Source organism: Natrix helvetica (assembly GCF_964273705.1).
Source record: "Natrix helvetica genome assembly, chromosome: 1".
In the NCBI taxonomy this organism is placed as follows: domain Eukaryota; kingdom Metazoa; phylum Chordata; class Lepidosauria; order Squamata; family Natricidae; genus Natrix; species Natrix helvetica.
In genome coordinates this window covers 208,276,974-208,292,522 of record NC_138548.1, presented here as the reverse complement: position 1 = coordinate 208,292,522, position 15,549 = coordinate 208,276,974, and the positions used below count along the sequence as shown (strand labels likewise).

The 15,549-nt window shown below is 45.5% G+C and overlaps 1 protein-coding gene across 1 annotated transcript in view; it reads right to left on the bottom strand.

Annotated features, from left to right (window-relative positions):
• ITGA5 (integrin subunit alpha 5) overlaps window positions 1–15,549 on the bottom strand; it is a 95,554-nt gene that overhangs the window by 28,382 nt on the left and 51,623 nt on the right. The window contains exons 10-14 of the mRNA XM_081931866.1: window positions 13,097–13,153; window positions 10,028–10,080; window positions 9,175–9,383; window positions 2,643–2,834; window positions 257–302 (exon numbers count right to left, since the gene is read on the bottom strand). Coding sequence (XP_081787992.1) covers window positions 257–302; window positions 2,643–2,834; window positions 9,175–9,383; window positions 10,028–10,080; window positions 13,097–13,153 — 557 coding nt within the window. The remainder of the gene's footprint in view (window positions 1–256; window positions 303–2,642; window positions 2,835–9,174; window positions 9,384–10,027; window positions 10,081–13,096; window positions 13,154–15,549) is intronic.

Here is a 15,549-nt window from a genome sequence, read left to right as displayed (position 1 = left end):
GGGGGGTGTCACAGCCAAGCAATATGATACGTCTGAGTGTTCAAACAAACAATAAGTAATGAGGACAGGAGGGAGGACAGAGAAATATAACCTACAATGGAGTCATAATCTCATCACTTTTTCCAGGGGAAATTTGCTTTGTCATTTTCTCCAATCTCCTATGCATTACACGTATTACGTTTCTGCTCCCATATGCTTCAGGCAGCACAGGGCTGGGGAAGACTCGTCTCCATTGCCTCCAGAAGGCTTTACTTACCTGTAAACTATGGCTCTGTCTACTCCAAAGGCCCCCACAATTAGATCTGCAGGACAAAGAAGAAGACAGTCTGCTGAGCACTTGGCAAGGAAATGGTGACTGCGCATCATGATACTATTTCAGGAAGCTGTTTTTAAAGCAAAGGAGAAAAAAAAAAAAACACACACACCTTGCTTGCCCAGATAGCATACTGTGAAACCTAGTGATTTCTCTTTGGTTAGGGATGAAAAAAAACATACAGTGCACGATGAAAGGAATCCTGGTGGTCTTTCACATCAAAATATCATCACTGGGCTAGCTAGATGATTTCTTTTGAGATAATGCTGAAACAACAGCATGCTTAGCCCAGAGGATGCATGACCTTTGTTATTATGGCCCTGCAGAGAATCTGAATGTATTGCTTAGCCCTAGAGCATCAAGGAACTTGTGCTTTTTTTTTTTTTTTGAAAGCTTGCTGCAGTTGTTTCAAGGCCCTTTTCCAATCATTGGTGCATGACTGCATCATTCTGGAGCAGTGGTTCTCAACCTTTTCACCACCACAGAAATATCTTTTCTACACCATCTTTAAATATCTTTTGTGGCCATGAACCACGGCCACAGACCCTCCAAGACTTAACTCAAGAGTTAAATCATAACATTTTTTCAAGCCCTTGTGATGACATCACCCCCCCCCCCCCATACACACACACACACCCAGGTCCATGGACTACAGGCCAGGGGTGAAATGCTACCGGTTCAGGCTGGTTCACCTGAACTGGTAGTAAAAAAATGCTAAAAAAAGTTTTTAAAAAGTTCCAATGATCAGCTGGGCAACAATCAGCTGTGCCGCGCAATGGTCCGAACTTTTAAAAAAACTTTTTAAAGCATTTTTAACTACCGGTTCTCCTGAACTGGTAGTTTAAAAACGCTATAAAAAGTCGGGAGGTCCTGCACATGCGCAGAGGTGGCGCTCACGCTCACATTGCTACCGAACCGGTAGCAGAGGTAAGTGAATTTCACTCCTGCCACAGGTTGAGATCCACCAGTCTGGAGGGAATATTGTCTGCAGACACACTCAGAATTGGTGGAAAGGGCCTCAAAGCAATTACAACGTACTTTCAAGAGATACGGCTGCCTCAATACTCCCAGTTGCACGATTTGGAGGAGTCCTCCCTGTGTATGCTTGAGGTAGCTTATAGGTTATGAAACTAGGATTAGAAGATCTCATGAATGCGCAAAAGTGACTATTTCTTGAGAGCTTAAGCCATTTTGGTTATTGCCAACTTCAGGTACTTCTTTGGGAAAATTGCTGACAGAAGCTCTTTGAAAGAGACGGTCTGGAATGAGTTAGACGCAATGGATTTTACAACACCCTTTGAAGATCTTCCTCTGGGTGACTTCTGAAAGATCACAGAGAAGTTGCCTCACTCCTGCTAGATAATGAAACTGTGGAAACTAAACCAGGGCATCCAATCAGCCATCCATTTAAGACCTAGCAAGAATATAATTATGCATTTCCAAGGTTCCAGCATGAATGCCAAAATGGCACTTCCCACCAATAGGCGTGTGGGCACCTGAAAATATTAAAAAGTATAAGAAATCGCCAGGGAAAAAAACCTCCCAAATTAACCCAAAGGGACTAAACATGACCAGTGATCCCCAAATGTTCAGTAACTGTAACAATATGTGGGAACAACCTTGAGAAATGGGGGGAAGAGATGTTGCCTGGGGAATGGTCAGATATATGAAGGCATCGCCTATAGCTGTGTAATGGTCAGAGGAGAAAGACTGTAAAGGAAATAGCAGGAGATTTGTATTTTTAATCTTGCAAATTGTGATTAATGTAGCCTTACAATAAAGTAGATTTAATTCATTTGATGACGTTTCCTGTCCGGTGTACCTGGGAAGGCCAACATCAACATTGCAAGTCTGAAAATACAAATCTCCCACCATCTCTTTTGCAATCTGAGGACTTGGGAGAGGGTGTATCCTTTCTGAGCCTCTTTCTCCAACCTATGCAGCTCTGATCTATGACCTCTTTTATATGACTGTTCCCCGTGCAGCTGCTCCCACCCTCAACACCTCCCACATTCATTCCAACATACTGGTGCAACAACTGGAGGGGGAAAAATAGACCTCTAGATGAGAAGGGAAGTGGAATTTGTTAAGAGGACGACATAGTTACTGAAGAGTGAACAGGAGTATTTCATACTGTGCTTTTTTTTGTTACATGTTACAATGGAAGTATGGGGTTTTATTAAAGCAGCTATGTCACCCCACATATTTAATGCTCCTGTACAAGAGCTCACCAGATGACAAGCATCATATCTGCAGCCTCAGACCTGCCAAATACGCACTCTCGCAAGTTCAGGTGTGGTTCTGTAACTTCTTCACAGGTCATCCTCACCTGGGTAACCGTTTCCATCCAGGTCTTTGGCCCCACGCAAAGCAAACCCATAGAAGTCTGGGACTTGACCAGGTGACCAGTAGCCTTGCAAGACTTGAAACGGCTTGGGGTGCAGCCCGTTCTGTTGGCCATTATACACATAGACCACTCCTTGCTTTGCAGTGCCGCCAAATGGCACTCCGATGGCCACATCTGTGGGAACAAACGCCTGTGTCAGCAGCATTGTTTGTGGGGTTAATGCAGGGAACAAAAGGCAAGATTATGTGTGTGTGTGTGTGTGTGTGTGTGTGTATGTATATATACATACAGACAGACAGACATACATATATACAAACATACATATAGGATAAAATGAAATGTAGGCTAGCCAACATATATGGTAAAATCCTGTTATGGAAACATGAAGTGAGACTTCCAGATGATCTCTTGAAAGATTGCCTTGAAACTACACCACGACTTGCATCGGCAGGTAGACAGTAGACAAATCACTTTGGAACTTTTCATCTGCTTATATTTCAATCAGAGCAAAACTGAACTGCATCAGCTTATATACATTCTCAGGGGGCCAAAATGGTACAATGGAGCAGTGCCAGGGTACAGGAGTTCATTCCATCCTACGTTTGAACTAATCTTCCTTAGACTATATTGGGCTGTTGCCTGAAAGATCAGATCTCAGGAGATCAGGTCCTCATTAGTTCCTCAAAAGAAAACATTTCTCAACTTCCACCCCCTTTTCCTGATTGGGCCCAGAAGTGCCAGGGAATCTTGTCAGAACAGCTTCAAGATGAGACTGATTGCTTCCTCAGACTCACACAGGAGAGGTGCAATCTTTAATTGGTAGAGGCCCCGGGGGACCTGCTGCTAAGGCAACCGAAGTAAACAATACAAATTGTTCTTGTTCTGTGCCTTACAGGGGAAGTCTCCTTATCCCCCACCCTATTTTGAGAGAATCGGCAACACAGTCCAAATTGGCCCTGGGGCCTCCTAACACCTATCTACCATATTTTTCAGAGTACAAGATGCACTGGAGTATAAGACGCACCAAGATTTTGAAGAGGCAAATAAAAAAAAAAGGTTTTGCACTCTGCAGACCTCCCCAAAAAGCCTGGGGTTTTTTTGCCAAAAAAAGGGCACGCATAGCCTTTAGGAGGCTTGTAGAGTGCTCCTTGGGGCTTGGGGGGAGCAAAAACAAGCAAAAAACGGCCCGTTTTTCATAAAAACGGACCCATGACGCTCTGCGATGTCTCCACGACACTCCAGCTGCTTGGCGGAGTGTTGCGCAGGCACCGTATGCTCTGTGCGCGGAAGCCTTGAAGAGCTCAAATACTGATAAGGAGCGCGGACGGGTGGGCCCTCCGGAGCACCGTACCGGAACAGTACCCGGTGCTCCCAGCAGGCACCGGTACACCTGTACTGGGGCATACCGGTCGTAACTCACCACTGCTCTGCACGGCCATTTCTGCAAAGGGGGCGGGGTTTCAGGAGGCAACAAATGTTGTATTCAGTGTATAAGACGCACCCAGATTTTCAGCCTTTTTTTTTGGGAGGGAAAAAGGTGCGTCTTATACTCCAAAAATACGGTATATAGGCTGATGCCAAAGCTACCTCATCATGTGCCCTCAAACGATTCTCTTAGAATAGGGGTGTCAAACTGGCAGCCCACAGGCCGGATGAGTCACACACAGGCCACGGCCACCCCAACCCCACGAATGGAAAAAAGTCACGAAACATCCCATGATAGCAATATGACAGCTTTTTGGATTTGACACCCGTGTCTTAGAACAATACATATTAGAGCCAATAGAGTGGCCGGCCACAGCAATCAATTGAGAGAGTGGCATGGGACCATCAGGGCCACTTTGCAAGAAGGATCTTGTCTTCACGCTGTGGATGCTGCTGATTGCCACCACTCCAGTCTACTGCTTAGAGCAGCAGTGGGGAACCATGGCTCTTTTATGGCTCTCCACATGGGGCTTCCCTTGGGACGCGCCCGAAGACTGCAGCTAGTCCAGAACGCAGCCGCGCGGGCTGTCATGGGGAGTACTAGGTACTCCCACGTAACACCACTCCTGCGCGAGCTGCACTGGCTGCCTGTGGTTTTTCGGGTGCGTTTCAAGGTTCTGATTACCATCTTTAAAGCGCTCCATGGCACAGGACCTAGCTACCTGCGGGATCGCATCTCTCCACACACATCCCTGCGACCAATTCGCTCTCACAGGGAGGGACTTCTCCTAGTGCCGTCCACCAGGCAATGCCAACGGGCGGCGCCAAGGAGTAGGGCCTTCTCTGTGATGGGCCCAACCCTCTGGAATGACCTCCCCCCCGACATTAGAACCACCACCGACTTCCGCTCCTTCTGCCAAAAATTGAAGACACACCTGTTCCGATTGGCTGGCCTGGCATAATCATAACTGCTACCTCCTGGCAAACATATTTCTTAACTGGCATTTTAAGGGAATTGTTTTTTAAATTTAATTTTATGGGATATTTGTAGGGGTTTTAAACTATTTACTCAGCTGTACAGTTCTGTTAAACCTTTTTATCCTCCTTCGTATCTATTTCTATTTAATAATTTTAATTGCTTAATTTTATAGTTATTTATATGATGTATTTCTGATATGGACTGTACACCGCCCCGAGTCCCTTTCGGGAGAGGGGGCGGTCTATAAGCGCTCAGTAAATAAATAAATAAATAAATAAATAAATGACTTGTGGACTACAACTCCCACAATTCCAGAGCCAGCATGCCTGGCTCAGGAATTCTGGGAATTGAAGTCCACAACTCACAAAAGGGCCATGGTTCCCCACTGCTGCTCTAAGCAGTAGACTGGAGTGGCAATCATCAGCAATCACAGCATGGGTGTCAAACTCACGTCGTCATCAGGTGAACATACGGGGACTTTTTTCGCCTTTGCTAAACCGAGCAGGGGCGGGGCCAGCATGTGACGCATCCGGCCCACGGGGCTGCGATTTTGACACCTCTGATCCACAGAGTGAAGACAAGAGGGGAGAAAAGTAGCCCCACACTGTCAGGATGTAACCCACTGCCCTTTTCTATGCATGTTTTGCTGCTTTCATTCCTTCGACAATAGCAGAAGGCTTCTGGAGAATAGCCCATAGTGGCCATGGTTGGCCCTAGTCCCCATCTGGCTACCTGTTGTGTTCCGCCATCCAAAGCACCTAGGTAGGCTGTGCATTTTCTTTGGCTTAATTGAGGGTGTGATGGGTTGTTGTTGTTTTGGTTGTTTCGAAAAAAAGAAATCTGATGGGAGCTGTATTATAAAGTTCTAACAGCAGGTGGCAGCAGTGGAACACGGAGCAACTCCCTCTACTGTCACAGAGAGGCTGAGGGTTCCATTAAAAAGAGCTGCCCCATCAACATGAAGGAGGAGAAGAAAAGAAGGAGAGGAAGAAAGAAGAAAGTAGAGAAGAAGGGAGGGTAGGAGAAAAGGAGAGGGAAGAAGAAGTAGGGTTGTTGTAAAGCAAGATGGATGTACGGGATGGCAGGAAAGCAATCTCGATTATACTATTAAATTTTTAGGGGAAGAATCGAATTATAAATGTTAAAAGATAACACATAATGCTAACAATATTTATGAGGATGTATATTTGTGAAAGTATGTATGAGAAACAAAAAAAAATACATGAAGGAGTGGGAGGAGAAGCCTCCTCTTTATGCTCCAGCAGCCATTATGTAAAGCAGGGCTGTTAAAAGGATAATGAATCCATGTTATGTTGAATAGGCATTCAGGTAGTCCTCGACTTACGACCACAATTGAGCCCCAAATTTCCGTTGCTAAGCGAGACAGCTGTTGAGTGAATTTTGCCCCATTTTACGACCTGTCTCGCCACGCTTGTTAAGCAACTCACTATATTTAAGTCAGTAACACAGTCCTTTAAAGACTTTGGCCGGCGTTGACTTTGCTTGTCAGAAGGTTGCAAAAGTGATCCCGGGGACACTGCACCCGTCATAAATACGAACCAGTTGCCAAGCATCTGAATTTTGGTCATGTGACCATGGGGATGCTGCAATGATTGTAAGTGTGAGAAATTGTCATAGGCCCCTTTTATCACTGCTGTTGTAACTTTGAACGGACACTAAACAAGCTGTTGCAAGTCAAGGACAACCTACCTGTACTATGGTCAGGGTGGTTAGTCTTCAGTCCCCTCTTTCTACTTGGATCAGGGGTGTCAAACTCAAGGCCTGTGGACCGTATCCTGCCTGCAGGGTGCTTAGATCTGGCCCACAGGGCTGCCAAGGAAACAGCAAATGACCGGCCCACGGTGTCTCTGCCAGTGAAAACAGAGCTCGGAAGGGCAGGAGGCCATCGCAGCCGAAAACGGAGCTCAGACGCCCATTTTCGCTGGCAGCTTAGGCGACCCCAACACGTGATGTCCAGCTGGCCATACCCCCTTGTCCCTCCCCCTGAGGCCAAACGCAACCCTGATGCAGCCCTCAATGAAATCAAATTTGCCACCTCTGATTTAGATCATGGCTGCCAAATTCGCTGCGGTGCGTTGATGTCATGTGACATATCGCAACGTTTTTTTTGCCTCCATGGGGCTGGGGAGGGCGTGGCCTGCATGTAACTCATCCAGCCCAGTGACCTTCCGAGCTTCGATGATTCCTACCCATGCTCCTTTTGTACCACTTTAAATCTACCACTACTCAGACTAAGTGCGGTCTAGGCCTCAACTGTACCATCAGATTGATACAACAGAATTACAGAGAGGCTGCAGAAAGAATTGCAATTAAGAAACTGAGGAGAACGGAACTCTACAAAGTGCCACTTTTTCACACCTAGAGCCCAATTACCTGTAGCAGGGGAACCAAGGACAGAGAATTTCTGGAAGTACAATTTGACAAGATACTGGCTTGAAAAATGATAGATTCTGCTAGATTCTGCTAGATGTCCTCATCAGCCCAACAATCAAGGTTATCCAAGTTCCTCCTTTGAAAGTTGGCCATGACTCTGAAATCTTTTTTTTTTTTTTGCTGGCAATAGAATGCGGTGGCTCAGTGGCTAAGACGTTGAGCTTGTCGATCAGAAAGGTCGGCAGTTTGAATCCCTAGCACTGCGTAAAGGAGTGAGCTCCCGTTACTTGTCCCAGCTTCTGCCAACCTAGCATATAAAAATGCAAGTAGAAAAATAGGAACCACCTTTGGTGGGAAGGTAACAGCGTTCCGTGCACCTTCAGCACTTAGTCCTGCCGGCCACATGACCACAGAGATGTCTTCGGACAGTGTTGGCTTTTACGTTTGAAACAGAGATGAGCACCACCCCCTAGAGTTGGGAACAACTAGCACATATGTGCAAGGGGAACCTTTACCTTTAATAGAATGTGTAGCTAGAGGGCATCCATGTGATGAATGAAAGGAATTAAAGCTTCCAAAAATCCAACTAGAAGCCTAGATTTTTTCTCAACATCTTCTGACTGGCATTGAGATTACATTCTCAGACTTTGGCCAGCAAGATACCAGGGACTTAATTTAGAATTTTTTGCCTGCAAACAATATGTTCTTATCGCTAGGGTTATCCCTCCCCCCCTCCAATAAAACATAAATAGATGGTTCCATCCAAATCAAACCATTGCTCCCTCTAGCCACAATGGCTTTTCCAACTGGCAAAATTTCAGGTGGATATCCTGCTATTTAAGATTCCTTTAGGCAGGAAAGGCAAAGAATAACATCTGGGAATTTTTTATCTGCGAGACACAAGCTACAGTCCGTTTTGAAAATGTCCGCAGAGAAAGTTGCTTGCTGTATCTCCTGGCAGTTAAGCCTGCCTTTCTCCAGATGTCTCTGCCAGAGATTAGATAGTTTTGTTGTGTCTCTGCATTGAACGCGATGGATTTAGTCATCCTCCGTGCAAATAAAGCAAAGTTGCCAGATAAATTAGCTCTCAGCTGCCTCCTTCCAATGAGCCAGCATAGTCAGAACAGGAAAAGCATGCAGATAACTTTTGACTCGGTGGGACTATGACTGAAATGGGCTTTCATTTTTAAGGCGTACATCAGGGGAGAGGAACCTATAACTCTCTGGATAATGTTGGGTTTCCAACACCCATTAGCCACTGGAAATAGGACCAATGGTCAAGGATGATGGAAAATCCCAAGATTCCCATCTCCTATCCTACATCAAAATAACATGCCTCCGTCTCAATTATGAGTTGTTTGGAAAATGTCCAATAACATGTCTCCGTCTCAATTATGAGTATCCCTTTAACTGGAACATAGATCTTGCATCAGTTTCTTGTTTGATTGTGGAATAAGATAAGGTGAGAATTAATGAGTTGCTCCATGAACCCGGGGGAAAGGAAAGCATTTAGTAACAAATCAGAACCCTAGTAATGGAAATCTTCTGTTTACAAATAAACTGCTGGATATTCCCTTCTCCTTTCTCTGTGTGAAAACATACATACAGTGTGAAAACAAACAAACGTACATTCATCTTGGTCAAGGAGGCAACTCAAATCTGGAGAAACTCCTGTTCCTTTCCCCATGCCATGCCCCTCCGATCCGACTTTCATACCATTGTAGCCATCCTGGTTGAGGTCTCCCAATGAGGCTATAGCGCTGCCAAAGCGGCCAAACTCTTGGTGACCGGTCAGCACAGCCGAGGCACCGGGCTCCATGCCGTATGTCTTCTGCAGGTAGATATAGACCCTGCCCACCTCCTGAACACGGCCATCTTCCGTTTTTTCCATAAACAAGGGGGCACCGATCAGCAAGTCATTGAGCCTGCGTGGCAGGAGAGAGGGGAGAAATGAAGCAATCAACGCTAAGCTCAGGGAGATAAATCACACAGATGGCTGAGATCCAGAGAACATTGCAGAGTTGGGCGAAATAGGGAGGGAAACGGGATCTAGATTAGTTTTTTTTCTCAGCTCTTCCAGAATCCTCAGCCAACATGGGATCCACCAGAGTCTCTTCTCCATCATGCCCTGACTGCTCCTCTCTATGATTCAGTCTTCTCTGCAGATGGACATTTCACTTTCCAGACAATTTCCTTATGGCGTGCATCAGGGGTGGGTTCTGACAGGCACTACTACCAGTTAGCTTGTGGGTGCACAGTGCAATACAAATAGTTCTGCGCATGCTCAGAAGTGAAAAACAAAATGCCGGCGCCATAGGCCCCACCCAGAGAACCAGTTCGGGGGCATGGCAGGCCTGAGTTGCTGCTGGTTCCAGCGCCCCAGGCCGCCAAACCCCTACCTATTTGGCCGAACTGGTCTGAGCCGGTAGGAACCCACCACTGGTGTGCATCAAAACCTTACCCAAACTTAAATCTATTATCACATCTAATTTCCTCAGGAGCTGGGAAGAGCTGCTTCCACTTCACCGTAAGCTTACTGTTGACTAAGCAGCCCCTCCCCAATACTCACCCGTCACCGTTGATATCCATGGCAGCCACAGCATACCCAAAATAGGCAGCCATCTGTTGAGACAAGTGACAGGGATCAAGAAATGTTAGGATAGTACAGACATTTTGAGATCACAGAAGACTGGAGCTGTCTGTTTCCCTGACACGCTCCTACAACTTCCTCATACCTGCCCTTACTGCAGCATTCGCCCACTTCCACAATGAAAGATAGGAACAAATATTCTCCAAAAGGCTAGTTGCTAGGCTTTACAAGACAAGGATAAAGACAACTGTGCTCTCCCAAGTGATGTCAAATTGCAATTCCCAACAGCTCTAGCCAACATGGCCAATAGTGACCAATGATGGGAGTTATGAAGGCCACAGTTTCCTCACTTCTGCTCAGCTTCCACTACTCAAACTATTCAGTTGCCTTAATGTACTACACTCAAAATTCATTTTAGCTGGAAGTACCTTCGCCCTCTTGGGACGTACAGGCCTCTGAGGTTTTACAGTGAATTACGGCCAAGAGTTGTCAGTAACCAATGGTACAGTAAATCTGAGATAAGTAAGAGGAATATAAACAAAGAAATAAATAAAGGCAAGGAAAAAGGTTAAAATCCTGCAGAAAGTACTTCAAAACCTGCACCAGGAAAAAGTGTAAAATCCATTTCTCATACTCTTATACTAGATGCGTTAAAAGTTGGAACTGTGCCATAGAAGTTGGGGTTATATGGGCATTCCCCAATTATTGTAAAAGTTGGTCAGCCCTACTTCCAGTTCCTGATATATGAACAGGCCCTGTGTTTTGAGTATATTTTCACTGACATAAGGGCTAGGAGCTTGCGACAATGATGGAAGAACAATGAAATTCCTCCTAGCAGCGGAACAATTTGTGAAAATGTCAGAATTTGCTGAAATGGAGAAAGAAAAAGCTTTTCTAAAAGTCTGGAAACCTTGTGTGAACTTTTTACTGAAAGAAGAAAAAAAAAGATACAATGATTTATAGGTTTATGGATTAAAGAAAGATGTGGACTAAATGAGAGGCTGAAAGGGGGAAGATTGTAATTATTTGTAGAATAGCAAAACATAGCGTAGCATAGCATAGAACAAAATAGAATTCTTTACTGGCCAAATTGATTGGATACACAAGGAATTTGCTTTTGGTGCATATGCTCTCAGTGTACATAAGGAGAATAAAATACTTTCATCAAGAATGAAAAGATACAACATTTAGTTATAGTCAAGGTTACTAATAAGCTATCAAATTGTACTATTAAACAAATAAAACAATATAAATTGAAAGATGCAAGCAATATGGTTATAGAGAAGGTTGGAGGTCATTATTGTTAAGTAATTAAGCTCCCCGTTAGAAGAGCGAGTATGCAGAGAAGCGTAATGAGAGTGATATGGAATAACACGCACAAACCAGCCTACAGAGACACTGAATAGTATAAATATATAGTAGTTTACTATGTAGAAATATAGAAATATTCAGTTTACAGTACATCATACATGGTTCAGTCAGTCAGTTATCAATATTCTCTGTCCATCACACAAAATATAGCTAACAGTTGCAAACCACAATACCTCAAAATACACCAACCAGCTTCTAACAAAACAGAGAGAGAGCTAACAGCCATCCTGGCTCCCTCTTATAGCTGCTTGAGGTAACAAACCAATTACATCTCTCTTTCTTTCTTTCTTTCTTTCTTTCTTTCTTTCTTTCTTTCTTTCTTTCCTTCCTTCCCTCCTTCCTTCCTTCCTTCCCTTCCCTTTCCTTAGTTTTGTCTTTTATTTCATATACAATTTTAATAAATATAAATAAATAAGACACTTGTGACATTGAAATGGAAGCTTGGAGTTTTGGAAAACAGAATTCACCATCCAAACATACTTTTTTTTTGTAGTTTTGCTACCAACCTGAAGTAGTGGAGAAAGTAAGGAGGGATACATGTGCTCCACAAGGGAAGTTTATCTCACCTGTGTGTCTTTCTCTCCTAACCAAATCATTCAGCAACTGCTCTAGGTTACAATGGCACTGAATGAATGGTAGTTATGAACCTGGGAGTTCCAGCTGTCCCAGCATACCCCCCAATCACATGATCACGATGCATGCCCACCCATTCACACCGACAACCAACTGCCAAGTGCTCCATGCTCACATGAATGCCAGTTGCATCCTTGCCTGCTGGCTTCCCCAGTAAGTCAAAGGAAAGCCTGTAGGAATTGCAAGTCACAGGGATAAGTTTCCTTGACCTGCGCACCTTCTCCCAGTCCCTCTGGGTTTGCATTATGCCAGCCACTTGCTCACCCATACACACTGCTCCGCCTTTCCCAAAGGTGCTTTGTTTTCAAAGGCAACTGCACTTTCTTGGGTTTTTTTTTTGAAGACGTTTTGCTTCTCATTCAAGAAGCTTCTTCAGAGCTGAAGAAGTTTCTTGAATGAGAAGCAAAATGTCTTCAAAGAAAGTCCAGTTGCCTCTTGAGAAAGCACCTTTGGGAGAACCATGACCTGGATGGCTGAGAATCTCCACAGGTACCCTCTCAACCTGTGCCCCATCCCACACACACTCCCTGATCCACACCACATCCCTGTGCATCTCCCTAACATCCCCCACGCATCCTTCCCTACCCCTATGGCACCTCTCCCACACCCTCCGGACCCTCCCCCATACATTCCCCGGCAGCCTTGTTCCCTCCCTTATCTGGCAGCAGCCACTTCTCTGCCTGCAGGCTTGGGACTTGCAGCATCCTGTCAGGTTCCCCAGTGACTTTTGTTATGGGAAGCTGTCAGGAAGGTCCCTTACCTAACGATTGTGGGATTCAGTTAACGACTTGGGACTGCAGAGTTTGCTGTTGCTAAACAGGGCAGTTGCGCTTTACAATTGCATCGTTTAGCGACATAAATTCTGATCCCAATTGCCGCCCTAAGTCAAGGACTATCAATAAGCCTCAGTTAGCAGTTCACCATGGTGTGCTAGGAGTAGTAGACCATATAATCCTGTAAGGGAGAGCAAATTATTCTGATTTTAAGAGGCTTTTTCAATAGCTGGGCCCAAATCACTTCGGTGTAACAAATGGATCTCTTCACCTGTTCTCCAGAAAAGTTGTATAACGGTCGAATGTCACTTCCATTTAGAATTGTTACCTGGTGGGGCAAAAAAAAGAGAGAGAGAGAGAGAGGAAAAATAGATGTAACATCAAACATTATCTCTCCACATAAATTTATCAGACACTTTTAGCTTTGTGAAGGGGAATCTCAATGATTCCTCTTGACACAGATGCCATTTTCTCATTGCTTCTTCTAGCTTCTTTCCCCCCCCTGCAAAAATGAATTAAGGAGGTGAAACAGTCACAATATTTTCCATCTCGGTTGGTCCAGCTGAGAGCAATCTTATCTAGAAGCACATCTGGACACCAAGCTACAGTTGTAGCTTTAAAAAGAGACATACAGGTAGTCCTCGACTTGCAACAGTTTGTTTAGTGACCATTTGAAGTTACAAGGGCACTGACAAGAGTGACTTCTGGCTGCTTTTCACACTTATGATGACTGCAACATCCCCAGGGTCACGCAATCAAAATTCAGATGCTTGGCAACTGACTCATATTTATGACGATTGCAATATCCCGGCATCACCTTTTGTGACCTTCTGACAAGCAAATCAATGGGGAAGCCAGACTCACTTAATGACCATGTTACTAAGCTTAAGAACTTCAGTCTTACGCTTATGGCAAGAAAAGTTGTAAAATGGAACAAAATTCACTTAATAGCCGTCTCATTTAGCAAATTTTGGGCTCAATTGTGGTCGTTGGTTGAGGAATACTTGTATTTCATTCAAATGACCATAACATATCCCTCTTTCAGGGGTGAGTTGTAGCCCGCGTTAGTGCTGGTTTGCTTGTCGGTGTACTTCGTGCGCGCTGTGTGTGCGCGCACTAAATGCGCAGGCTGGACGAGTGCTATGCGGACATGCAGTTTAATAGAAATTGTTCTGCGCATGCGCAAAACTCAAAAACAAGATGGTGGTGGTGACTGCAGCAACCAGGGAACTGGTTCAGAGGTGTGGCCAGCTGGGTCACTGCCGGTTCTTCTCATATTAAAATTTTTTGCCTATTTTTTTGTCTTTTCCCCAACTGGAGTATTAGGAGAGGAAATTGAGAGATGATAGTCTTGAGGTAAGCATTCTTTGTTTGAATTTAGAGATCAATTCTGACTTTTTTTTTTAAAGTGTCACTTCTAGGTCACAAAACCACAGACGTAGAACATCTGGGTTGTGAAACCCTCCAGAAGAAGAAGCGGTTAATACAAGCGCTCTGTCATCCAGGATTTGGTAGCTGAGGTTCCTGTCAAATGTGCTACTTGAACAAACAACGAAGTTACAGTATTTGGGAGAAGGGAGGGTCAGGAGAGGAGGAGGAGAGGAAGCCAAGGTCACAAGTTGAAGGCAGTAAAAGAAAGAACCCAACATGACTTCCACATCATGGGTCTGTGTTCATCCATAATCAAAGTGCCTTAGGAAAATCATATTTCTTTATTTTGGGGCCTCAACATTTCCCTCCTCCTTAGAAATACATCGGTTGCTATAGCAGCCACGGGGATCCACAACAAACAAGCAGTCCCATGAAATGTCAGTTGGTCTTACTTGAACTGCATATCTCGAGGGGGACGTGAGAGCAGTCACTGATGGGTATTAACACGGCCCATTTGCCCGAAGACTGAGGTAAATCTGAGGACACTCCCTCTGCTCCTTCTTCTGACTCTCCAGACTAACCGATGGTCCAGTCGAAGTAGAACCTGGGAAGGAAGGGACAGAGACCACCCAACTCCCTCCGAAGTCCCTGACTGACCTGTAACTAACCCAACTCAGGCCCTGGCACAGGGTGCGCCTGATGGGCGGGAAGTGACTGCTCCCACACCACCCTCGAGACATGCAGTTCAGGTAGGACCAACTGACAGTCTCCGAGGTGGCGGTGGGAGGAGTCACTGACGGGACATACCAAAGCTAGAGGTCCATGGGAGGGATCATTGGGTCTGAGTCTCCCGAGCGTGTAGTACTCCCTGCAGGACCCTCCTCCCTGATCTGCCTTCCAGCCGCCCTGGTGATACGAACCTCCTGCTTGGAACCCTCCTTCCTAGAGGACTTGGAGGTGCAATTCCTATGGGTGGGTCTCCCCCTTGTGCCTGGGTTGGCTCCCCGGGAGGGTCCCTCACCAGGGTCTGAACCCCTAGGAGAACCGAGAAGCACCACTCCCCCACTCCTTGTGGAATCCACCATCGTGCCCTTACTCATGGTTCGTAGCCTCTCTCTACCTCTCCTTCTGTTCCTACCGGTCTGTAGCTGCTGCGTGGATTCGGTGCTCCTTCGAATCCTTGTGCTCCTCAACTGTGCCGTCAATCTGCGGCCCGCAAGAAGACTGGCCCACCGCCGAATAGCTGGTGCCCTCCCCAGATGACCGGTGGAGTACAGTTACCCTCCTGGGTACTGGCGGTGGCTGCGAGCACCTGTGGCCTTTGGTATCAGAGCACCAATCCCTGCTCTCCAC